This window comes from Bombina bombina, chromosome 1, assembly GCF_027579735.1.
Source record: "Bombina bombina isolate aBomBom1 chromosome 1, aBomBom1.pri, whole genome shotgun sequence".
In the NCBI taxonomy this organism is placed as follows: Eukaryota; Metazoa; Chordata; class Amphibia; order Anura; family Bombinatoridae; genus Bombina; species Bombina bombina.
In genome coordinates this window covers 411,414,110-411,439,914 of record NC_069499.1, presented here as the reverse complement: position 1 = coordinate 411,439,914, position 25,805 = coordinate 411,414,110, and the positions used below count along the sequence as shown (strand labels likewise).

The 25,805-nt window shown below is 37.9% G+C and overlaps 1 protein-coding gene across 1 annotated transcript in view; it reads left to right on the top strand.

The window, feature by feature from the left end:
- ACVR1C (activin A receptor type 1C) overlaps positions 1-25,805 on the top strand; it is a 280,647-nt gene that overhangs the window by 135,867 nt on the left and 118,975 nt on the right. Inside the window, exon 3 of the mRNA XM_053698317.1 lies at positions 8,261-8,491. Coding sequence (XP_053554292.1) covers positions 8,261-8,491 — 231 coding nt within the window. The remainder of the gene's footprint in view (positions 1-8,260; positions 8,492-25,805) is intronic.

Here is a 25,805-nt window from a genome sequence, read left to right as displayed (position 1 = left end):
AACCTGTGACAAGGAAAATTTACCATAAGATATGGCAAAAATATATCCGTTGGTGCGAATCCAAGGGATTCTCTTGGAGTAAAATTAAAATTCCTAGGATACTTTCCTTTCTCCAAGAGGGTTTGGATAAAGGTTTGTCAGCTAGTTCTTTAAAAGGACAGATATCTGCTCTGTCTGTTTTGTTGCACAAACGTCTGGCAGCCGTGCCAGATGTACAGGCGTTTGTACAGGCGTTAGTCAGACTCAAGCCTGTCTACAGACCTATGACTCCTCCATGGAGTCTAAACTTAGTTCTTTCAGTTCTTCAAGGGGTTCCGTTTGAACCCTTACATAACATAGATATTAAGTTACTATCTTGGAAAGTTCTGTTTTTGGTTGCTATTTCTTTTGCTAGAAGAGTTTCTGAATTGTCTGCTTTGCAGTGTACTTCACCCTATCTGGTATTCCATGCAGATAAGGTAGTTTTACGTACCAAGCCTGGTTTTCTTCCAAAAGTGGTTTCCAACAGGAATATTAACCAGGAAATAGTTGTTCCTTCTCTGTGTCCGAATCCAGTTTCGAAGAAGGAACGTTTGTTACACAACCTAGATGTGGTCCATGCTTTAAAATTCTATTTAGAAGCAACAAAGGATTTCAGACAGACATCATCCTTGTTTGTAGTTTATTCTGGTAAGAGGAGAGGGCAGAAAGCTACTGCTACCTCTCTTTCCTTTTGGCTGAAAAGCATCATCCGATTGGCTTATGAGACTGCCGGACGGCAGCCTCCTGAACGAATTATAGCTCACTCTTCTAGAGCTGTGGCTTCCACATGGGCCTTCAAGAACGAGGCTTCTGTTGATCAGATCTGTAAGGCAGCGACTTGGTCTTCTCTGCATACTTTTGCCAAATTTTACAAATTCGATACTTATGCTTCTTCGGGGGCTGTTTTTGGGAGAAAGGTTTTTCAAGCTGTGGTGCCTTCCGTTTAGGTTACCTGACTTGTTCCCTCCCTTCATCCGTGTCCTAAAGCTTTGGCATTGGTTCCCACAAGTAAGGATGAAGCCGTGGACCGGACACACCAATGTAGGAGAAAACAGAATTTATGTTTACCTGATAAATTTCTTTCTCCTACGGTGTGTCCGGTCCACGGCCCACCCTGGCTTTTAGTCAGGTTTAAAATGTTTATTTCTGTACACTACAGTCACCACGGCACCCTATAGTTTCTCTTTTTTCTCCTAACCGTCGGTCGAATGGCTGGGGGGCGGAGCCAGAGGGGGGGGCTATATGGACAGCTTTTGCTGTGTGCTCTCTTTGCCATTTCCTGTAGGGGAAGAGAATATCCCACACGTAAGGATGAAGCCGTGGACCGGACACACCGTAGGAGAAAGAAATTTATCAGGTAAACATAAATTCTGTTTTTTTTCTTCCTTATTTACTGTACCCACACATATTATATACATGCAATCAGCCAATAGGATTGAACTTTAATCCTATTGGCTGATTGGAACAGCCAATAGAATGCGACCTCAATCCTATTGGCTGTTCCAATCAGCCAATAGGATTGAAGTTCAATCCTATTGGCTGATTGCATCAGCCAATAGAATTTTTTCTACCTTAATTCTGATTGGCTGATAGAATTCTATCAGCCAATCGGAATTGAAGGGATGCCAACTTGGATGACGTCATTTAAAGGAACCTTCATTCAGTCGTCAGATGAAGAACAAAGAGGATGCTCCGCGTCGGATGTCTTGAAGATGGACCCGCTCCACGCCGGATGGATGAAGATAGAAGATGCCGCCTAGATGAAGACTTCTGCCCTTCTGGAGGACCTCTTCTGCCCGGGTTTGGATGAAGACTTCTGCCCATCTGGAGGACCACTTCGCCCGGCTTCGTTGAGGAATTTGGCCCGGTTTGGTGAAGACTTCTCAAGGTAGGGTGATCTTCAAGGGGTTAGTGTTAGGTTTTATTAAGGGGGATTGGGTGGGTTTTAGAGTAGGGTTGGGTGTGTGGGTGGTGGGTTTTAATGTTGAGGGGGTATTGTACTTTTTTTTACAGGTAAAAGAGCTGATTACTTTGGGGCAATGTCTCACAAAAGGCCCTTTTAAGGGCTATTTGCAATTTAGTATAGGGTAGGGTTTTTTTATTATTTTGGGGGGCTTTTTATTGTATAGGGGGATTAGATTAGGTGTAATTAGTTTAAAAAACTTGTAATTATTTTATTATTTTCTGTAATTTAGAGTTTGTTTTTTTATCGTAGTTTAGATAATTGTATTTAATTGTAGTTAATTTAGGGAATTAATTTAATTATAGTGTAGTGTTATATGTAATTGTAACTTAGGTTAGGTTTTATTTTACAGATAGATTTGTCTTTATTTTAACTAGGTAGCTATTAAATAGTTAATAACTATTTAATAACTATTGTACCTAGTTAAAATAAATACAAAGTTGCCTGTAAAATAAAAATAAATCCTAAATTAGCTACAATGTAACTATTAGTTATATTGTAGCTAGCTTAGGGTTTATTTTATAGGTAAGTATTTAGTTTTAAATAGGAATAATTTAGTTAATTATATTTATTTTATTTAGATTTATATTTAAGTTAGGGGTGTGTTAGGGTTAGGGTTAGACTTAAATTTAGGGGTTAATTACTTTAATATAGTGGCGGCAACATTGGAACGGCAGATTAGGGGTTAATAAGTGTAGGTAGGTTGCGGCAACATTGGGGGTGGCACATTAGGGGTTAATAAATATAATGTAGGTGTCGGCGATGTTGGGGGCTGCAGATTAGGTGTTAATAAGTGTAAGATTAGGGGTGTTTAGACTCGGGGTTCATGTTAGGGTGTTAGGTGTAGAAATAAATGTATTTCCCCATAGGAATCAATAGGGCTGCATTATGAGCTTTACGCTGCTTTTTTGCAGGTGGTAGGTTTTTTTTCAGCCGGCTCTCCCCGATTGATTCCTTTGGGGAAATCGTGCACGAGCACGTTTAGCCAGCTCACCGCTACCGTAAGCGGCGCTGGTATTGAGGTATGATGTGGAGCAAAATTTTGCTCTCCGCTCACTTTTCTGCGGCTAATGCCGGGTTTGTAATAACCCGTAATACCAGCGTTGTCTGTAGGTGAGCGGTGAGCATAAACTGCTCGTTAGCACCGCACACCATTACCGACAAAACTTGTAATCTAGGTGTTTGTTTTTTGTGTCAGCCTTTGGTTTATGCACGTCTGGGTTGCGCACATTAGGTTAAAACCTGTCGAGTTAGCACATGTCCCTTTAGTCTGCCTATAGTTTGTCCGCACATCGTTTTACACATGTTGGATTACCTCAGGTTCCCACTGTTATGTGTGCATCGGGTTTTTGGCACGCACAATCTCCTTTTTAGTTGTCAGTTTTTGCATGCTTGGAGGCCATTTTTCTGTCCTCGGATTTATTGTTACTTTCTCCTGCTTTTTTTAGCAATTCGGCTTAGTTCACATTGTACTTGTGACTCTATTTTGTAAAGCTGCTTAGGAAGGGGTAAGTGGTTTCCTTTTCTCAAGAGCTTTTTAAGGTGGTTATAGTGTTTATTGCATTGCTATGATTATGATAGAATAGAGCAGCAGGATTCTGTCCCTAAATCTACCCAGAAAACTGAGTCTTCTGAACACGTTTCTATCATTATTAGGTGTGCATTTATGTTGCTTATGTTTAAATTTGTCAATGCAATCAGACCAATCTAATGCTGTTTCACTGTGTACTAATGTACCTATTGTTTGTACAGTACAGGATAATACTGATGCAGTGTCTCCTACCATGAACATTTTTTTATCAAGGCTGAAGTTTCTACACTGCTGACCTCCCGCTTTAAAACAAGCATAAAAGATCAGCTCCTATTTTATCTTCTACAAGTGCTATGTGCCCTGAGACCAGAGATACTGTTTTGTCTTCAGATGGTGAAGTTTCCTCTGGGGGTGAGGATTCATCATCTGATGTTGAACCTGATATTTCTCCTTGTTCTCTTTTAATTACTTTAGGGATTAAAGATCCTAAATTCAGTTTTGAAAGGGACACTGAACCCAATTTTTTTCTATCATGATTCAGAGCATGCAATTTAAGCAACTTTCTAATTTACTCCTATTATCAAATTATTTTCATTCTCGTGGTATCTTTATTTGAAATACAAGAATGTAAGTTTAGATGCCTGCCCATTTTTGGTGAACACACTGTGTTGTTCTTGCTGATTGGTGGGTAAATTCACCTACCAATAAACAAGTGCTTTCCATGGTTCTGAAACAAACAAAAAAATAGCTTATATTCCTTCTTTTTCAAATAAAGAAAGCAAGAGAATGAAGAAAAATTGATAATAGGAGTAAATTAGAAAGTTGTTTAAAATTGCACGCTCTATCTGAATCACAAAATAAAAAATATGGGTTCAGTGTCCCTTGAAGACTGTTATTAATCTCCCTGAAATTTTCCCTGTGCCTGATGCTATCTCTGACATGATTGCTAGAGAATGGTCTAAGCCAGGTAATTATTTTACTCCTTCTGCAAGGTTTAAAAAGTTATATCCTTTACCTGCTGCTAATTTAGAGTTATGGGAAACAGTTCCTAAGGTGGATGGGGCCATTTTCTTTTGCTAAACTTACTACTATTCCTTTGGAAGACAGTACTTCTTTTAAGGACCCTTTAGACAAAAAGTTACAATCTTTTAATAGAAGGGCCTTTTTACATGCAGGTTATATTCTATCGCTAATGTAGCTTTTGCTTACTGGTTGTCTAGTCTTTCAGAGCAATATTCTGATGACTCTGCTAATGCAAATCTATTGGGTTTGCTTCAGAGTTCCAATTTTTTTTATTTGTGATACAGTTTTTGATATTTTTTTTTTTTATATTTTGAAGATTAATATCAAAAGCATGTCTTTGGCAGTCCTTGGCAGGAAAGGCTTGTGGCTTAAATTCTGGTCTGCTTATATGGGGGCCGAATTATCATTGTGCGAACGGACATGATCCGATATTGCGGATCATGTCTGCTGCACAATGATAAATGCTGACAGCATACGCTCTCGGCATTTATCATTGCACCAGCAGTTCTTGTGAACTGCTGGTGCAATGTTGCCCCCTGCAGATTTGCGGCCAATCAGCCACTAGCAGGGGGTGTCAATCAACCCGATCGTATTTGATCAGGTTGATTTCTGGCGATGTCTGTCCGCTGCCTCAGAGCAGGCGGACAGGTTATGGAGCAGCGGCCTTTAGACTGCTGCTTTATAACCTGTGTTTCCGGCGAGCCTGAAGGCTCACCAGAAACACAGGCATCAAGCTCCATACGGTGCTTGATAAATATGCCCAATGGTGTCTAAATCTAGATTATTGTCTCTTTCCTTTCAGGGAAAGAAGTTATTTGGTTCTGATTTAGATTCTATTATTTATATTGTTACTGGATGTAAAGGAGCTTTTCTTCCTCAAGACAGAAAGTCTAGAGGGAAATCCAAAGCTTCTAATAATTTTCGTTCCTTATATCAGAATAAGGAACAGAAAGATGACTCCTGCTCAAAAGCATGGTTCATCTGGTTCAGTCTGGAGTCCTAATACTAACTGGAACAAGTCAAAACAGGGTAAAAAAATCTATCCATACTACCAAGATTGCATGAAGGTGCGGCCCCCAATCCAGAAGTTCTGGTATTGGGCAGATTAAGCCTCTTTCAGAAAGCATGGTTTCAGCCTGTTCCAGATCCCTGGGTATAAAATATTGTTTCTCAGGGATATCGAATAGGATTCTGAACAAAGCCTCCCAGAGAAAAAAAAATTCTGTCCAATGTTCCAAATAATCCTGTAAAAGCTCAAGCTTTTTTTCAGTCTGTCTCAGATCTGGAAGATATGGGAGTGATTGTTTCTGTTCCTTTGCAGGAACTGGGGATGGAATTTTATTCAAATCTCTTCATTGTTCCAAAGAAGGAAGATACTTTCAGACCAGTTCTAGAGCTAAAGATTCTCTGTGCCCTTTTGTGTGTGATTAGGTCTCAGGGTATTGCAGTGTTTCCATACCTGGATGACATCTTGGTTCAATCTCCATCTTTTATTTTAGCAGTATCTAACTCAAACTGACTATTGTTTCTTTAACAGCATGCTTGACTGCAACAACTAATTGTTAAGATTAATCATAAAAATATTTGCCAATGAATTTATTCATTTTTAAAATATTTTTTCCATCCGTTTAATCGGATAACAATCAGTCGATTAATCGGATAGAAAAAAAATGAATAAATATTATTTTTTGCACAATACCATGTGAAGTAGTTAATTGGAGGGAAGCAGCTGGTGCCCTGCAACTGATCAACTAATTGCAGACCACCTAATCAATAATGAGATTCTTTGGCAACTATTTTTATGATCAATCTTACCGATTAGTTGTTGCAGCCCTACAAATTTTCTTGGGTTTGAAACTATTGCCCCCTAGTGAATGATGTTATCAACAATGTCAAAGAAGGTTTAAAAAACCTGCAAGACAACATTAAAGCAGCTCAGTTATGACAGAAGATGTATTATGACAGAAAACACACAAACATCCAACCTATACCATTGGGGATAAAGTTTGGTTGTCCTCGAAACATTTGAAGTTGAATACACCTAGCAAGAAACTCAGTGACTTATTCATTGATCCATTCTGAAAAACCAGGATAATCAATGCCAACGCTGTTGTTCTAGTCCTTCCGGCCACATATAAGATTCATCATACCTTCCATGTTTCATTTTTGAAACCATATAAACCAACCAGAAACTCTCCTATAGATTTCAAGACTTCACCCTTGCAGATCACGGCAGATCAGGATTTTGAGGTTGAATCTATAATGGATTCTAGAAAGATTTGTGGCCAATTACAATATTTGGTACATTGGAATGGCTATTCTCACAATGATGACACTTGGGAACCTTCATACTTGTCAGCCCCTCGGTTAGTGTCTATATTTCATCGACAGAATCTGGAGCAACCTAGCTATTGATCCTAGCTCATTGAAGTGGGGGTGTACTGTTAGGGATATTCTGCAGTTCTTAACATTTCTATGTATACATTTCTATGTATTTCTATTTCTATGTACTGTATATTGCTTTAAGTGCCTCTTCAAGTACCCCCTTCATGCGTATATAAGGTGCTTACCTTCACTTACACTTTGCTTGGAATTTTTTTGCAACCTAACTGTGCAACATTGTTGCTCAATCAGGAGTTCCCAGGCCTCATCCTCCAGTTCCTGCAAAGAAGTCTCATTTTTGCAACTTACTGCAACATTTGTATCATGTCTTGGACGACTTCAGCTCACTTCCAGGGCGGATCATGTAATTTCTATCAGCTGTGTTTTGCCTGCACTTTCCCATCACACTATCCTGTAGTAGTGACACAGACTGCTGATCTCTCCCTGTTGACTTCCCTTCACTTGGTTATGCTGTGAATCTAAACGGACACTAGCCGCATAAGGATTACTCAGGATCTTTGCTACAGATCCTAGAAAGATTCCTGCGAACTGTCACAGCCACCTAGCTACTTCATGATGCCACTCTTGAAGGGATACTAAAAACCCAATTTTTTTTTCTTTCATGAACCAAAAATGGGCCAGATCCTAAGCTTTACATTCCTGCTTTTTTAAATAAAGATAACAAGAGAAGGAATAAAACTTAATAATAGGAGTAAATTTGAAAGTTGCTTAATATTGCCTGCTGTATCTGAATTATTAAAGGAAAAAAATAGTTTAGTATCCCTTTAATGTTACCTTTAGCAATAAATAAATAACAATCTGGTGATACTGTCTTACCTTTCCTGAGACAAGTTGTTTTTCACAATAGCTATTTTTTTCAGTTAAGATATACAAAAACTCCTGTACCCTCTTAGCTCTTCTAAATTTAAAAACAAAATACTATTGAGGAGTATTTTATTTTCCATTTAAATATAGAACAGAAGCCCAATTTTTTAATTGCTTATACATATATTAATTTTAAATAATATGGGACACACTATTTGGAATTTCCTTTTTTGTTGCTGGTCTAGCTTTTTCTTTCTCATAAAACCCATTAAATATACCGGAGCTATTTTAATTAGAGATTCAAAAATGTTACTGAATAGAGGAAGAAGTTTTATTGTAACTTTGGTAAATCATTTTTATATTAGGCCTTGACCTTTTTTCTGACCCACCCTTCCAAAAGAAAAGTTGCATTGTAGGCACTATACTTTTTTGCACAGCTGACCTTATATGAAACAGTGCGTTTACAAGAGCAAAAATGTATTTTTTATTTAAACTGTATACACTTTTTATCTTAGGTTTACCTCTGCTTGTCCAAAGAACAATTGCAAGGACCATTGTTGTTCAAGAAATTGTTGGCAAAGGAAGGTTTGGGGAGGTCTGGCGTGGAAAATGGTGTGGGGAAGACGTGGCTGTAAAAATTTTCTCTTCCAGAGATGAAAGATCCTGGTTTAGAGAAGCTGAAATCTACCAAACTGTGATGCTAAGGCATGAAAATATTCTTGGCTTCATTGCTGCTGACAATAAAGGTGAATACAATGTTAACTTTAGGTTACTATTATATTTAAAAAAAAAATAAGAAAAATACATATTTTCTTTAAAGCTTCAGAATTGTATTAATTGCAAAGTTTACTAAAGGGATCCAAGTGTCTTTTATCTAAGCAAGTTTTTATAGGGGATACATTTACTAATTGTAAATGTTAAGTAATAAATATATATATATATATATATATATATAGAGAGAGAGAGAGAGAGAGAGGGAGAGAGAGAGAGAGAGAGAGAGAGAGAGAGAGAGAGGGAGAGAGAGAGAGAGAGAGAGAGAGAGAGTGTGTTGCTTGCAACAAAAATAACACTGTGAACAAATTAAAATAAATGATGAAACAAAAGAACATAAATTATGTATTTCTTTAAATAGCATGACAGGCAGTTCATGGGTATAGAAATCCACTTCAGACAGAAGCTACTCTTGAAAACAGAAATAACAAGTCCTTAGTAGCAATCTGTGAAGAAAAGGACACTTTCGCAGAGTAAATGTCATTAAATTTTGAAAAGTCTTAGTAGCAAACACACTAACATGAATATAGCTCCTTAAGTGGTTCCAGTGAAGCTGTCTGGGTGTATTCACAATCCTGCAGTTGATATACTGCCAAAACAGTCACTGTGTCCAGATCATATAAGGTTGAGAGTATTAAAGAAAATAATCTTCAGTTTATATAAAGGCTAATATTCTTTTATTCAAAAAAACTATAAACAATGTAGTTTCAAACAGTATTACAATGTGTTTCATAGCCTGATGAAATGATTACAAGATGATAATATATATTTTTTAATGATTGTATTGTAAGTAAATACACAAATAATCACAAATATTTGTGTGTATAAGTACAATGAGTTTTAAATTAAGTAGTTTTGCAACTCAGAAGAAAAAGAGAAAAGGTAGTGCAATGTATCTGTAAACTGCCATGTATTCAAAGGATAGATTTCCAGTCAGATACATACAAACAAAACCTTGCACTGGGCCTTTGTCCAAGTTTTTTTATGTCTGTACTCTAAAAGCAGCTTTTGTGATATTGTAAACAGTTCATAAACAAAAGAGAAAATGTAAACTGTGTTAAAGTTGTTTAGGAAAAGACATTAAAAGTTGTGATGTATTTGTAAGAATGAATATAACATTACAACATGGCTGTAAGAATTGTTTGTCATTGACCAGACTGTGCACTTCTGGAGACTCATAATCTAATGTTAAAGGGATAGTCAAGTTTCCAATCTACTTTTACCATCAAATTTTCTTTGTTTTTCTTGATATTCTTTGTTGAAAGTTAAGCTTAGATGGGCTCAAACTGTTTTCTAAGCCATTGAAGGCTGCCTCTTATATCAGTGTATTTTGACAGTTTTTCACAGTTAGACACTGGTTATTCATGTGTGATATATATATATATATATATATATAACATTGTGCTCACTCTTGTAGAGTTATTTACAAGTCAGCACTGATTGGCTAAAATGCAAGTTTGTCAAAAGCACTGAGATAAGGGGGAAGTCTGCAGAGGCTTAGATACAAAGAATCACAGAGGTAAAAAGTGTATTAATATAATATAATGATAATGCAAACCTGGGAATGGGTAATGAAGGGATTATCTATCGTTTAAAACAATAAAAAAATTAAGTAGACTGTCTCTTTAATAGAGAATAATGTGTTCATTAATCATTATAAGGATTTATATTAACCAAACATTTTAAAGGGAATAAAAATATAGATTCAATTAGGATTGGGAATAAATTTTATACACAGGGCCATTTTTGGAGAAACTATATGCTCCCAGATTCTCGACAGAGCAGTTTTTGATGAATGCCCCAATCCAAGAGATAAAAGTTGAGAAAGCACAAAAGCTACATCTTTACATAAGGCACCAGGATCAGATCAGCTGCCAGCTGAATACTATAAATTACTCTCAGATCAAACAATTAAACCTATTACAGCTGCATTAAATAATTTTCTGCTTAAATATAAGCAAATACCCCAAACTTTTATAAACTCAATTATTGTTTTAATACCAAAACCTCAAAAAGATCCAGAGAAAATGGAATCATATAGACCCATTGTGTTATTAAATTATATATTATTTATATTATACATTATTAACATCTATAATAGCTAATCAGCTTCAGAAAGCTCTACAAACAGTTATACATGTTGATCAAACAGTATTTCTTATTCTTAAAGGTAGAACATCATATACTAATTTGCTAAAAGTATTTTTAATTCTCTCTTACTTTTGGGCTTAGAAAGAGTCTAGAGAGTTGCTAAAAACTGAGGAAGATAGATAGATAATTGCTGAGAAAGCATTTGACAGCCTTATCTGGGATCATTTATTTGCTATGTTAGATACATTTAGAATTATAGGGAATGTGACACAACCTATTAGAAATCTATATAAGGATCCCCAAACTGCTTTATTAATAAATGTTGAAATTACAAGTTATTTTATAAGGTACAAGACAAGGTTTTCCACTTTCGCCCCTTCTGTTTAATTTGTCCATAGAGCCTTTAGCAATTTCTTTGAGGAAAATACTGAGGGGATAATAATAAGTGGTAAAGAGTTAATTGTATCATTATACGAAGGTGACCTTTTGATTTTTGTAAGAAACTCAAGGAAAAACTTTGCAAAAATTATTATTATTGAATGTATTGCAGAGTTTTCAGGGTATATAATAAATGCCTCTGAAACAGAGGTTCTATGGATAAATAAAATTAGAAACATTAAACAAACAAACCTATTTAAAGGGACACTCAGGTTTTATTAAATTTTTATGATGGAAATTTACTTCCATTAAAAAAAATGTGCACAGTCTTTTATATTTACACTGCATGTGCAAGAGCTCAGACTATACGTATATGCATTTGTGATTGGCTGATTGCTATCACATGGTACAGGGGGAGTGGAAATATACATAACTTTGAAATGTGTTAGAAAATAATCTACTACTCATTTGAAATTCAGAATAAATGATATTGCATTGTCTTGCTATCTTGCATTTGTTGATTATGCAAATCTACTGTGTTTACTGGTCCTTTAAAGAAGTTAAATTCCATTTAACCTACTTGGGTATAAATATTTCTACCTCACCCAATTTTTGGTATGACCTAAATTTCAAGAAATTAATTATAAATTTTATAGATGATTGAAGAAAATGTTCTATATTTCCATTATCTTTGACAGGTAGAATAAAGCTAGATAAAATGACTTCCTAAGTTGCTGTATGTTATGCAAAAAATTCCAAATTTTATTAAAAAACATGATATTAAAAAAAGAATTTTCTTTAAGATAAAAAGAAACCAAGAAAAAGTATCTTAAGGCTAAACCTAAAATTGGAGCATGGAAGACTAATGCTACCTAATTTGGAATGTTATTTATGGTTATGTTTGGGTAAAATTGCTGTGGATTGGTTGACATCATCAGATTATTACTTAATTCTAGAAGTGGAGAAAGGGCCAGTTAAACCATATGATTTGAAAGCAATTCTTCATATCAAATCAAATAAACTTTTGAGTGGAGCACTATATTAACATGCTCCTATTAAGTGGCAAATTTGCCCGTTAAATAGCCAGCCATTACAAGTGGATGGTTATTGTGACCATGAGATTGCGTTTTCACTCTGTGCTAGGAATCATTAACCAGAGATCAGATCTCTGGTTAATGAAAAAATATGCCCCAATTGCCCCCAAAATAAAAGGAACAGTAGAGTAACATTAAATAAAAATATGAGCGTCTTTATTTTTGTAATAGTTAAAAGGGGTTAAAGTGAGGGGATCTGTTGTGTTAGAAACAAAAACGGGACTGCAATGACTGTTGGTCAATGGGGAACTGTGTTTTCACTATAAATATATATGTAAATGCTTATATACATATATAATTCTGTGTTAATATGTGTATATACACATATAAACACATAATTATATATTTATATAAGCATATAAATATATATTAATTGACTGCTGCCCAGCGCTACACGATTTGCCCCCTGTGCTGAGCTAAGTGGTTTGCCATGTCTGTTGGCATGAAAACGAGGCTCCCATTGAAGCCTATGAAAGTGCACTCTCTTGATCGCTTAACTTCCATGCAGAGCAAACAAGAGGTCTCAATTTGCATTGCGCCACACGTGTAATACCAGCGCACATTTACGTGGGCTGGTATCAATGAGCAGAGAGCAAATATCGTACTTGCGTAAGCGCAATATTGTGCTCCACTTGTAATCTAGCCATTAGCATATGAATGGTATAAGTTATTTAAAGTATGAAATAATAATTCCTAAGTATCAGAATATCTACTTATCAGAGGTAATCCAGATTTTGAAGACGGTATGAACGCTGCCCCTTTGAATTTTTGGGATAAGAAAAGTTTGACAAATGTAATACAATTATTTGATATGCAGAAAAGAAATGAATTAATTCATTTGAATAATTAAAAATATAATAAAATATTCCCAATTTACATTTCTATGCTTATTTGCAAATTAGATATCATTGTACTGTGCTAAGCAGATATTATGGCCTTAACTGGTATTGGGATGTATTATCTCCACTATTTAAGCTATATAGTTCAGGGATATATACTATTTCACATTTTTACAAAGCCTTGCTTCATACCAGAGGTCAGTCCAATGTTCAATTTATTGCCCAGAGGTGGCTTAAATTAGTTATGAATTATATATCCGCAGATACTGTTAAAGGGACACTGAACCCTAAATTTTTTCTTTCATGATTCAGATAGAGCATGCAAATTGAAGCAACTTTCTAATTTACTCCCATTATCAATTTTTCTTCGTTCTCTTGCTTTCTTTATTTGAAAAAGAAGGCCTCTAAGCTATTTTTTGGTTCAGGACCATGGAAAGCACTTGTTTATTGGTGGGTGAGTTTATCCACCAATCAGCAAAAACAACACAGTGTGTTCACCAAAAATGGTCTGGCATCTAAACTTACATTCTTGCATTTCAAATAAAGATACAAAGAGAATGAAGAAAATTTGATAATAGGAGTAAATTAGAAAGTTGCTTAAAATTACATGCTCTATCTGAATCGCAAAAGAAAAAATTGGGTTCAGTGTCCCTTTAAAAAAGTAAAATGGAGGAGGCGGAGCCTGGTGGAGCTAAGGAATGGCCGCATAATTGTGGAGCTCCAGGCAGTATAAAGTTTGTGAAGGCTAGCAAAGTGTCAGGACAGCAACTGGCAAACAGCTAAATCACTAAAGTGAAGATCGGATGGCATAGATCATAGATCCTGACCATAATGAGACAGAAGTAAAAGGTAACGCTCTGTTTAGGAGGAGTGTAAGTCGGAGCCGCATAATATACAGAGTGGTGATGAAAGTCGGAAGACCACGTGGCATGGCGATGCACACTTCACTCGACAAGAGGTCATAAAATCATTTTAATGGAGGACACCAAATGACAGCGCCAAATGACTGCGCATAAATAGACATGAAAGCAGCACCAGTATAAACATCGGGAACTAACCCTCCCCATAAGCAGTAGCGGTAAGAAAACTAAAAACAAACAGACCATAAACATAATAAATAAGAACCGCTGAACTAATAGAGTACCATCATAGGGAAACTTTAAGCTACCAGACTAAAAGAAAAGGGCAAAAGTTAATGATAGTAGCACATGAAGGGAGCCCTTTTGATGTGAGAAACAGAGAACCTTAGCTACTCAAATTATATGTGAAAGAAGGTTACGGCCAATTCTTTACCTTATCCCTATAGAGAAATAAGACACTAGAAAAGTACACCTTGAGAGTGACAGCATTCCACAAATAACAACCGCAGTACTTTATTTTCAAAGGGAAAGGCTGAAGTGACATAGAGAGGGCTGCAAGAGATAATATTAATAAAAAAGGTGCTGAGAAGGGTGACCATAGTAGCAGTAAAGAAGTAGCATTATGGCAACAAAAAGGAATTTAAAAGCAACGCCATTAAGCAAGCAAACCACAGCTCCTATTTTCTTCAAAACTAATAGAGGGGAGAGATCCCCAGATCAACTCTCACACAGCTCAGATGGGGAGCAAATTTCTACAAAGGATGATTTGAGGGAATCAACAAGGCAAGCCCCCCTAACGAGAGCAGATTTAGACAATCTGGTGTCGAAACAGGACATCTCCACTAATTTTGAGAAGCTCCTTGAGAAAATGGAAATGCTGCAAAATACAGTAACAAGTAGTCTGAATGAGCTTAAACAAGAGATGGGTGAACTTGGATCTAGAGTAAACTCTCTTGAAGAAAATGGAGATGCTCTAGCGACTGGTTTGAATGACATGGTAAAGCAGTCAAATGCCCAAAGACAAGACATTGAAGATATATATGACAAACTAGAGGACTTAGAGAACAGAAGTCGCTGATGCAATATTCGGCTGAAAGGGTACCAGAGTCAGTGACTCCTAAAGAATTAAACACATATTTACTCAGTTTGTTCCGTGGCATAACGGGCAATGAAGAAGAAAATAATTTCCAAATGGAAAGAGCTCATAGAGCTCTAAGGCCTAAGCCTAAAGGAGAAGACCCGCCATGTGACATCATCATCAAGATGTTAAAATACCAGGAAAAAGAGGAGATCCTGAATGCAGCTAGGAGGAATCCCACATTTAAGCACCAGGGAAATGTGGTGCAGTTCTTTCAGGACTTATGTTTCAGGACTTTGCAGAGAAGGGGTGCCCTTAGGCCCCTCACCTCGCAGCTAAGAAAGGCCCAAATACCATACAGATGGGGCTTCCCTTTCGCTTTGCATTTTACATGGGAAAATAAATTGATCTCAATTAAAGAGCCGGAGGAAATCATCGACATCTGTAGAAAAATTAAACTTGATATGCCGGACCTGCCTGCACAGCACTCTTCAGCAAGGAGTGAAGACAGACCGCTTTTCCAGAGAAAATGGGCTAAAGTTCCGGAGAAAAAGAGGAAGACATGAAGTATTGGAAGTTAATTTGAGAAGGAAACGGAGGAAGGGAAGAGGATTGCAAGGCCAGAAGAGGCCGGATGGGTCCCGAACCTTTGGGACAATCTTGAATCTTCCAAACCCAAGAGGACATAAACTTTAGAATCAAGGACAGCTCAAAACATCGGACAGATGAGTATAAGCTTAGGTTGTTCAAAATATAATGTTTTTGTTTATAAGATATAAATGAAGGTAATGTTATTCTTCTGCTAGTTTTTGTTTGAACTCTTTACTGAAAATATGCAGCAATCTATATGGACTTCCGCTGAAAGATTGGGCATGTAAGTTAATGAAAAATGCTATAAAAGACATACTAATAACTTTATTACATGCTCATGTCAAAAATCAACAGTTGCCATTAATCACTTAGGCCTAGATTTGGAGTTTGGCGGTAGCCGTGAAAACCAGTGTTAGAGGCTCCTAACGCTGGTTTTAGGCTAACTCCGGTATTTGGAGTCACTCAAAAAAGGGTCTAACGCTCACTTTTCAGCCGCGACTTTTCCATACCGCAGATCCCCTTACGTAAATTGCGTATCCTATCTTTTCAATGGGATTTTTCTAACTCCGGTATTTAGAGTCGTGTCTGAAGTGAGCGTTAGAATTCTAAGGACAAAACTCCAGCCGCAGAAAAAAGTCAGTAGTTAAGAGCTTTCTGGGCTAACGCCGGTTCATAAAGCTCTTAACTACTGTACTCTAAAGTACACTAACACCCATAAACTACCTATGTACCCCTAAACCGAGGTCCCCCCACATCGCCGCCACTCGATTACATTTTTTTAACCCCTAATCTGCCGACCGCCACCTACGTTATACTTATGTACCCCTAATCTGCTGCCCCTAACACCGCCGACCCCTGTATTATTTTTATTAACCCCTAATCTGCCCCCCACAACGTCGCCGCCAGCTACCTACAATAATTAACCCCTAATCTGCCGACCGCAAAGCGCCGCCACCTACATTATAGCTATGTACCCCTAATCTGCTGCCCCTAACACCGCCGACCCCTATATTATATTTATTAACCCCTAATCTGCCCCCCTCAACGTCGCCTCCACCTGCCTACACTTATTAACCCCTAATCTGCCGAGCAGACCGCACCGCTACTATAATAAAGTTATTAACCCCTAATCCGCCTCACTAACCCTATAATAAATAGTATTAACCCCTAATCTGCCCTCCCTAACATCGCCGACACCTAACTTCAATTATTAACCCCTAATCTGCCGACCGGAGCTCACCGCTATTCTAATAAATGTATTAACCCCTAAAGCTAAGTCTAACCCTAACACTAACACCCCCCTAAATTAAATATAATTTTAATCTAACGAAATAAATTAACTCTTATTAAATAAATTATTCCTATTTAAAGATAAATACTTACCTGTAAAATAAATCCTAATATAGCTACAATATAAATTATAATTACATTGTAGCTATTTTAGGATTAATATTTATTTTACAGGCAACTTTGTAATTATTTTAACCATGTACAATAGCTATGAAATAGTTAAGAACTATTTAATAGCTACCTAGTTAAAATAATTACAAAATTACCTGTAAAATAAATCCTAACCTAAGTTACAATTAAACCTAACACTATACTATCATTAAATTAATTAAATAAAATACCTATAATTACCTACAATTAAACCTAACACTACACTATCAATACATTAATTAAATACAATATCTACAAATAACTACAATGAAATAAACTAACTAAAGTACAAAAAATAAAAAAAGAACTAAGTTACAAAAAATAAAAAAATATCTACAAACATAAGAAAAATATTACAACAATTTTAAACTAATTACACCTACTCTAAGCCCCCTAATAAAATAACAAAGACCCCCAAAATAAAAAAATGCCCTACCCTATTCTAAATTAATAAAGTTCAAAGCTTTTTTACCTTACCAGCCCTGAACAGGGCCCTTTGCGGGGCATGCCCCAAGAAGTTCAGCTCTTTTGCCTGTAAAAAAAAAAACATACAATACCCCCCCCCAACATTACAACCCACCACCCACATACCCCTAATCTAACCCAAACCCCCCTTAAATAAACCTAACACTAAGCCCCTGAAGATCATCCTACCTTGTCTTCACCTCACCAGGTATCACCGATCCGTCCTGGCTCCAAAATCTTCATCCAACCCAAGCGGGGGCTGGCGATCCATCATCCAGTGGCTGAAGAGGTCCAGAAGAGGCTCCAAAGTCTTCATCCTATCCGGGAATAAAAAGGCTATCCGGACCGGCAACCATCTTTATCCAAGCGGCATCTTCTATCTTCATCCGATGACGACCGGCTCCATCCTGAAGACCTCCACCGCGGACCCATCTTCTTCCGGCAGCGTCCAACTGAAGAATGACGGTTCCTTTAAGGGACGTCATCCAAGATGGCATCCCTCGAATTCCAATTGGCTGATAGGATTCTATCAGCCAATCGGAATTAAGGTAGGAATATTCTGATTGGCTGATGGAATCAGCCAATCAGAATCAAGTTCAATCCGATTGGCTGATCCAATCAGCCAATCAGATTGAGCTCGCATTCTATTGGCTGTTCCGATCAGCCAATAGAATACTTTATTTAATAAGAGTTAATTAATTTAGTTAGATTAAAATGATATTTAACTTAGGGGGGTGTTAGTGTTAGGGTTAGACTTAGCTTTAGGGGTTAATACATTTATTAGAATAGCGGTGAGCTCCGGTCGGCAGATTAGGGGTTAATAATTGAAGTTAGGTGTCGGCGATGTTAGGGAGGGCAGATTAGGGGTTAATACTATTTATTATAGGGTTAGTGAGGCGGATTAGGGGTTAATAACTTTATTATAGTAGCGCTCAGGTCCGGTCGGCAGATTAGGGGTTAATAAGTGTAGGCAGGTGGAGGCGACGTTGTGGGGAGCAGATTAGGGGTTAATAAATATAATATAGGGATCGGCGGTGTTAGGGGCAGCAGATTAGGGGTACATAGGGATAATGTAAGTAGCGGCGGTTTACGGAGCGGCAGATTAGGGGTTAAAAAAAATATGCAGGGGTCAGCGATAGCGGGGGCGGCAGAATAGGGGTTAATAAGTGTAAGGTTAGGGGTGTTTAGACTCGGGGTACATGTTAGGGTGTTAGGTGCAGACGTAGGAAGTGTTTACGCATAGCAAACAATGGGGCTGCGTTAAGAGCTGAACGCAACTTTTTTGCAGGTGTTAGTTTTTTTTTTCAGCTCAAACAGCCCCATTGTTTCCAATGGGGGAATCGTGCACGAGCACGTTTTTGAGGCTGGCCGCGTCCGTAAGCAACTCTGGTATCGAGAGTTGAAGTTGCGTTAAAAATGCTCTTCGCTCCTTTTTTGGAGCTTAACGCAGCCTTTATGTGGACTCTCAATACCAGAGTTATTTTTATGGTGCGGCCAGAAAAAAGCCGGCGTTAGCTACGCGGGTCCTTACCGACAAAACTCCAAATCTAGCCGTTAGTTTGTTTATTATATATAAATGAAGGTAATGTTGTTCTTCTGCTGGTTTTGGTTTGAACTCTTTACTGAAAATATGCAGCAATCTATATGGACTTCCGCTGAAAGATTGGGCATGTAAGCTAAAGAAAAATGCTTAAAAACACATACTAATAACCTTATTATATGCTCATGTCAAAAATCAACAGTTGCCATTAATCACTGATGGCTAGATTTAGAGTTTTGTCGGTAAGGACCCGCGTAGCTAACGCCGGCTTTTTTCTGGCCGCACCATAAAAATAACTCTGGTATTGAGAGTCCACAGAATCGCTGCGATAGGCTCCAAAAAAGGAGCGTAGAGCATTTTTAACGCCACTCCAACTTTCGATACCAGAGTTGCTTACGGACGCGGCCAGCCTCAAAAACGTGCTTGTGCACGATTCCCCCATAGGAAACAATGGGGCTGTTTGAGCTCAAAAAAAACCTAACACCTGCAAAAAAGCCGCGTTCAGCTCCTAACGCAGCCCCATTGTTTGCTATGCGTAAACACTTCCTAAGTCTGCACCTAACACCCTAACATGTACCCCGAGTCTAAACACCCCTAACCTTACACTTATTAACCCCTAATCTGCCGCCCCCGCTATCGCTGACCCCTGCATATTATTTTTAACCCCTAATCTGCCGCTCCGTAAACCGCCGCTACTTACATTATCCTTATGTACCCCTAATCTGCTGCCCTTAACACCGCCGACCGCTATATTATATTTATTAACCCCTAATCTGCCTCCCACAACGTCGCCTCCACCTGCCTACACTTATTAACCCCTAATCTGCCGAGTGGACCGCACCGCTACTATAATAAAGTTATTAACCCCTAATCCGCCTCACTAACCCTATAATAAATAGTATTAACCCCTAATCTGCCCTCCCTAACATCGCTGACACCTAACTTCAAACATTAACCCCTAATCTGCCGACCGGAGCTCACCGCTATTCTAATAAATGTATTAACCCCTAAAGCTAAGTCTAACCCTAACACTAACACCCCCCTAAATTAAATATAATTTTAATCTAACAAAATAAATTAACTCTTATTAAATAAATTATTCCTATTTAAAGCTAAATACTTACCTGTAAAATAAACCCTAATATAGCTACAATATAAATTATAATTACATTGTAGCTATTTTAGGATTAATATTTATTTTACAGGCAACTTTTTAATTATTTTAACCAGGTACAATAGCTAATACATGTATACCCCGCTCATACAGCGGGTTAGGGACCGGAGCCCCGCTGTAAAGTGAAAACCGCCTTAAAGTGAAACAAGGCAGTTTTAGCTTTTTATTCACTTGCCAGTGTGTTTAAAGACTTTAAAAAATGTTTGAACTAACATATATTAGGGGTGCAGTAGTGCTAAGTTTAGTTTAACACTAGCACAGCACAGTATTCAATTAGTATTCAATAAATACTGTACCTGTAAAATAGTGACAATTACTGTAGTAAAATTTGCCACACTATAGCACTGAGACACAGATTGCACTGTAATTCTGTAAACAGAGTGAACTAAGCATAACAAAATGGTGCCAGTCACTTTTTTTGCAATCTCACAATGATTACAGCACTGTTTCAAAATCCTTGGAGGCTGAACTTCAGCTCCACAGAGCGCTGTATTAGCGAATCGCTGTAAAGTGAAGCGCTGTAAAGTGAGGTATACCTGTAAATAGTTAAGAACTATTTAATAGTTACCTAGTTAAAATAATTTCAAAATTACCTGTAAAATAAATCCTAACCTAAGTTACAATTAAACCTAACACTATACTATCATTAAATTAATTAAATAAAATACCTACAATTACCTACAATTAAACCTAACACTACACTATCAATACATTAATTAAATACAATATCTACAAATAACTACAATGAAATAAACTAACTAAAGTACAAAAAATAAAAAAGAACTAAGTTACAAAAAATAAAAAAATATTTACAAACATAAGAAAAATATTACAACAATTTTAAACTAATTACACCTACTCTAAGCCCCCTAATAAAATAACAAAGCCCCCCAAAATAAAAAATGCCCTACCCTATTCTAAATTACTAAAGTTAAAAGCTCTTTTACCTTACCAGCCCTGAACAGGGCCCTTTGCGGGGCATGCCCCAAGAAGTTCAGCTCTTTTGCCTATAAAAAAAACATACAATACCCCCCCCCAACATTACAACCCACCACCCACATACCCCTAATCTAATCCAAACCCCCCTTAAATAAACCTAACACTAAGCCCCTGAAGATCTTCCTACCTTGTCTTCACCATACCAGGTTCACCGATCGGTCCAGAAGAGCTCCTCCGATGTCCTGATCCAAGCCCAAGCGGGGGGCTGAAGATGTCCATGATCCGGTAGAAGTCTTCATCCAAGCGGGGCAGAAGAGGTCTTCCATCCGATTGAAGTCTTCATCCAAGCGGGGCAGAAGAGGTCTTCCATCCGATTGAAGTCTTCATCCAGGCAGCATCTTCTATCGACGAATGACGGTTCCTTTAAATGACGTCATCCAAGATGGCGTCCCTCGAATTCCGATTGGCTGATAGGATTCTATCAGCCAATCGGAATTAAGGTAGGAATAATCAGAATCAAGTTCAATCCGATTGGCTGATCCGATCAGCCAATCAGATTGAGCTCGCATTCTATTGGCTGATCGGAACAGCCAATAGAATGCGAGCTCAATCTGATTGGCTGATTGGATCAGCCAATCGGATTGAACTTGATTTTGATTGGCTGATTCCATCAGCCAATCAGAATATTCCTACCTTAATTCCGATTGGCTGATAGAATCCTATCAGCCAATCGGAATTCGAGGGACTCCATCTTGGATGACGTCATTTAAAGGAACCATCATTCGTCGTTCAGTCGTCGGCCAGGATGGATGTTCCGCGTCGGAGGTCTTCAGGATGCTGCCGCTCCGCTCCAGATGGATGTTGATAGAAGATGCCGCCTGGATGAAGACTTCAATCGGATGGAAGACCTCTTCTGCCCCGCTTGGATGAAGACTTCAATCGGATGGAAGACCTCTTCTGCCCCGCTTGGATGAAGACTTCTACCGGATCATGGACATCTTCAGCCCCCCGCTTGGGCTTGGATCAGGACATCGGAGGAGCTCTTCTGGACCGATCAGTGAACCTGGTATGTTGAAGACAAGGTAGGAAGATCTTCAGGGGCTTAGTGTTAGGTTTATTTATGGGGGGTTTGGGTTAGATTAGGGGTATGTGGGTGGTGGGTTGTAATGTTGGGGGGGGGGGGTATTGTATGTTTTTTTTTTACAGGCAAAAGAGCTGAACTTCTTGGGGCATGCCCCGCAAAGGGCCCTGTTCAGGGCTGGTAAGGTAAAAGAGCTTTTAACTTTAGTAATTTAGAATAGGGTAGGGCATTTTTTATTTTGGGGGGCTTTGTTATTTTATTAGGGGGCTTAGAGTAGGTGTAATTAGTTTAAAATTGTTGTAATATTTTTATTATGTTTGTAAATATTTTTTTATTTTTTGTAACTTAGTTCTTTTTTATTTTTTGTACTTTAGTTAGTTTATTTCATTGTAGTTATTTGTAGATATTGTATTTAATTAATGTATCGATAGTGTAGTGTTAGGTTTAATTGTAGGTAATTGTAGGTATTTTATTTAATTAATTTAATGATAGTATAGTGTTAGGTTTAATTGTAACTTAGGTTAGGATTTATTTTACAGGTAATTTTGTAATTATTTTAACTAGGTAACTATTATATAGTTCTTAACTATTTAATAGCTATTGTACCTGGTTAAAATAATTACAAAGTTGCCTGTAAAATAAATATTAATCCTAAAATAGCTACAATGTAATTATAATTTATATTGTAGCTATATTAGGGTTTATTTTACAGGTAAGTATTTAGCTTTAAATATGAATAATTTATTTAATAAGAGTTAATTAATTTCGTTAGATTAAAATTATATTTAATTTAGGGGGGTGTTAGTGTTAGGGTTAGACTTAGCTTTAGGGGTTAATACATTTATTAGAATAGCGGTGAGCTCTGGTCGGCAGATTAGGGGTTAATAATTGAAGTTAGGTGTCGGCGATGTTAGGGTGGTCAGATTAGGGGTTAATACTATTTATTATAGGGTTAGTGAGGCGGATTAGGGGTTAATAACTTTATTATAGTAGCGGTGCGGTCCGCTCGGCAGATTAGGGGTTAATAAGTGTAGGCAGGTGGAGGCGACGTTGAGGGGGGCAGATTAGGGGTTAATAAATATAATATAGGGGATAATATAGGGGTCGGCGGTGTTAGGGGCAGCAAATTAGGGGTACATAGCTATAATGTAGGTGGCGGCGCTTTGCGGTCGGCAGATTAGGGGTTAATTATTGTAGGTAGCTGGCGTCGACGTTGTGGGGGGCAGATTAGGGGTTAATAAATATAATACAGGGGTCGGCGGTGTTAGGGGCAGCAGATTAGGGGTACATAAGTATAACGTAGGTGGTGGTCGGCAGATTAGGGGTTAAAAAAATTTAATCGAGTGGCGGCGATGTGGAGGGACCTCGGTTTAGGGGTACATAGGTAGTTTATGGGTGTTAGTGTACTTTAGAGTACAGTAGTTAAGAGCTTTATGAACCGGCGTTAGCCCAGAAAGCTCTTAACTACTGACTTTTTTCTGCGGCTGGAGTTTTGTCGTTAGATTTCTAACGCTCACTTCAGACACGACTCTAAATACCGGAGTTAGAAAGATCCCATTGAAAAGATAGGATACGCAAATCACGTAAGGGGATCTGCGGTATGGAAAAGTCGCGGCTGAAAAGTGAGCGTTAGACCCTTTTTTGAGTGACTCCAAATACCGGAGTTAGCCTAAAACCAGCGTTAGGAGCCTCTAACGCTGGTTTTCACGGCTAACGCCAAACTCCAAATCTAGGCCTGAGTTAATTTTCAAGGTGACTCTTAAGAAATAGCTAAATATGCTTACAACAAATTGTATATGTTATCACAAACTATCTGTGGATCCTATAGCCGAAGTTATTGCTAGCAATTTAATGAAAAATAGTTATGTTAAGAATAGTTTAAAGAACATTTATACTGCCTGTTTAGGTAATTGTTATGGATTTTGTTGTTTTTACAGTGACAATGATTGTTTATTTGTTATGTTTTTGGGGGTTTAGAATTTTTTGTTACCAGGGGGTGCCAGTTAAGAATAAAGGTGAGACTAACAGGGCGAGAAAGACAAGAGGTGGAGTTAGAATAGAGACATTTGATGAAACTCAAGGTGACGACCACACTTTAGATATCTTCTTAAGGATGGAGGAGGAGGGAAAGAGAGGAGGGGGACGACAGGTTAACTATGGCGAATAATTTTGTACTTCTCTCACATAACGTGAGAGGACTCAATACAGACGTTAAAAGAAGGACTGCCATAACACAGTATTTGAAAACTAAGGCTAAAATAATCTTCTTACAAGAAACGCACTTTGTGAAGCAAAACATTCCCAAATTCTGGTCGCATCACTACCCATTACACTAACACGCTACAGCTGAAACCAAAAAGAGGGGGGTATCAATTTTAATACACAGATCACTGGATTTTGAATTAGATAAGGTAATCAGAGATAAAGAGGGGCGCTATGTGATAGTTCAGGGTACAATCCAGGGATCGAAGGTAACTTTATGTAATCTGTACGCACCGAATGAATCACAGAATATGGTCACAAACTAGATTAATAGTAGCAGGGGATTTTAACGTTAATATGTCCTCTTATGGGGGCTCAGATAAATTGAAAATTTCACATAAACAACATAGACATAATAGTGTAGTCAAGTCAATTCGGCACTCGCTAGAAGAGCAGGGGTTGGTGGACTCCTGGGAGGCCTTAGGCAATTCGGAGCACAGTTTTACCTATTACTCCCCAGCCCATAAGACCTACACGACACTTGACTATATATTTGTTAGTCAGATCCTGGTGCCGAATTTGGTGAATTCACAGACACAAACATGTGTTTGGTCAGATCATTCAATCATACTAGTGGAATTTACTGGACTTATTCACTTTTCCAGACACAGATCATGGACATATAACCCAACCTTACTGAAAGACCCGGAGATTTTTAACAGGACTCAAAAAGCACTGACTGAATATTGGGTGTTGAATGAGGGTACAGTAGATAACCCGGTAGTGACATGGGCAGCTCATAAAGCTGTGATACGGGGCTGCTGATAAAAGAGAAGGCAGGGAAGAACAAACAAACGATGGCATTAACTACTGCACTAGGGAGGGAGGTCGAGCAATTAGAGAAAGAACACCAACGTACGCTATCTGAAAGGGTTTATAAGAATTTGGTGTTAAAAAGAAAAGAATTAGCTTTGCTATTAAACGACTCCTCAGTTAGGGCTGCCATGCGATTAAAGGCGCATTATTTTGTCTTTGCAAATAAACCGGACAGATACTTAGCACATAAACTGAGGGAGAGAAATAAGTTCTTCTCAATACCCAAGTTGGTTACCAATAGAGGGGTAATGACATTGAACCCACAGGAAATATCAGATAGCTTTGCGCAATATTATGAGCAGCTATATGATGGGAATAAAGTTAAGGAAGGAGATATTGAAAAACAGATAACTGAGTTTTTAGATAGAGCCAACCTCAGGACTATAGCGGAGGAAGATATGGAGCACCTTAATTCTAAAATCACTGTGGGGGAGGTGTTGGATGTGATCAAAGACCTAAAAGCGGGTAAAGCGGCAGGTCCTGATGGATTGATAGGTGAATACTATAAAGTATTTAAGAAAGAGCTGGCCCCTCACCTAACTAACTTATGTAATGGAATTATGGAAGGTAAGGAGGTCCCTAGGGAAATGCTTCAAGCAAAAATAATTGTAATTCCTAAAAGCGGGAAAAATGTAAAGTTG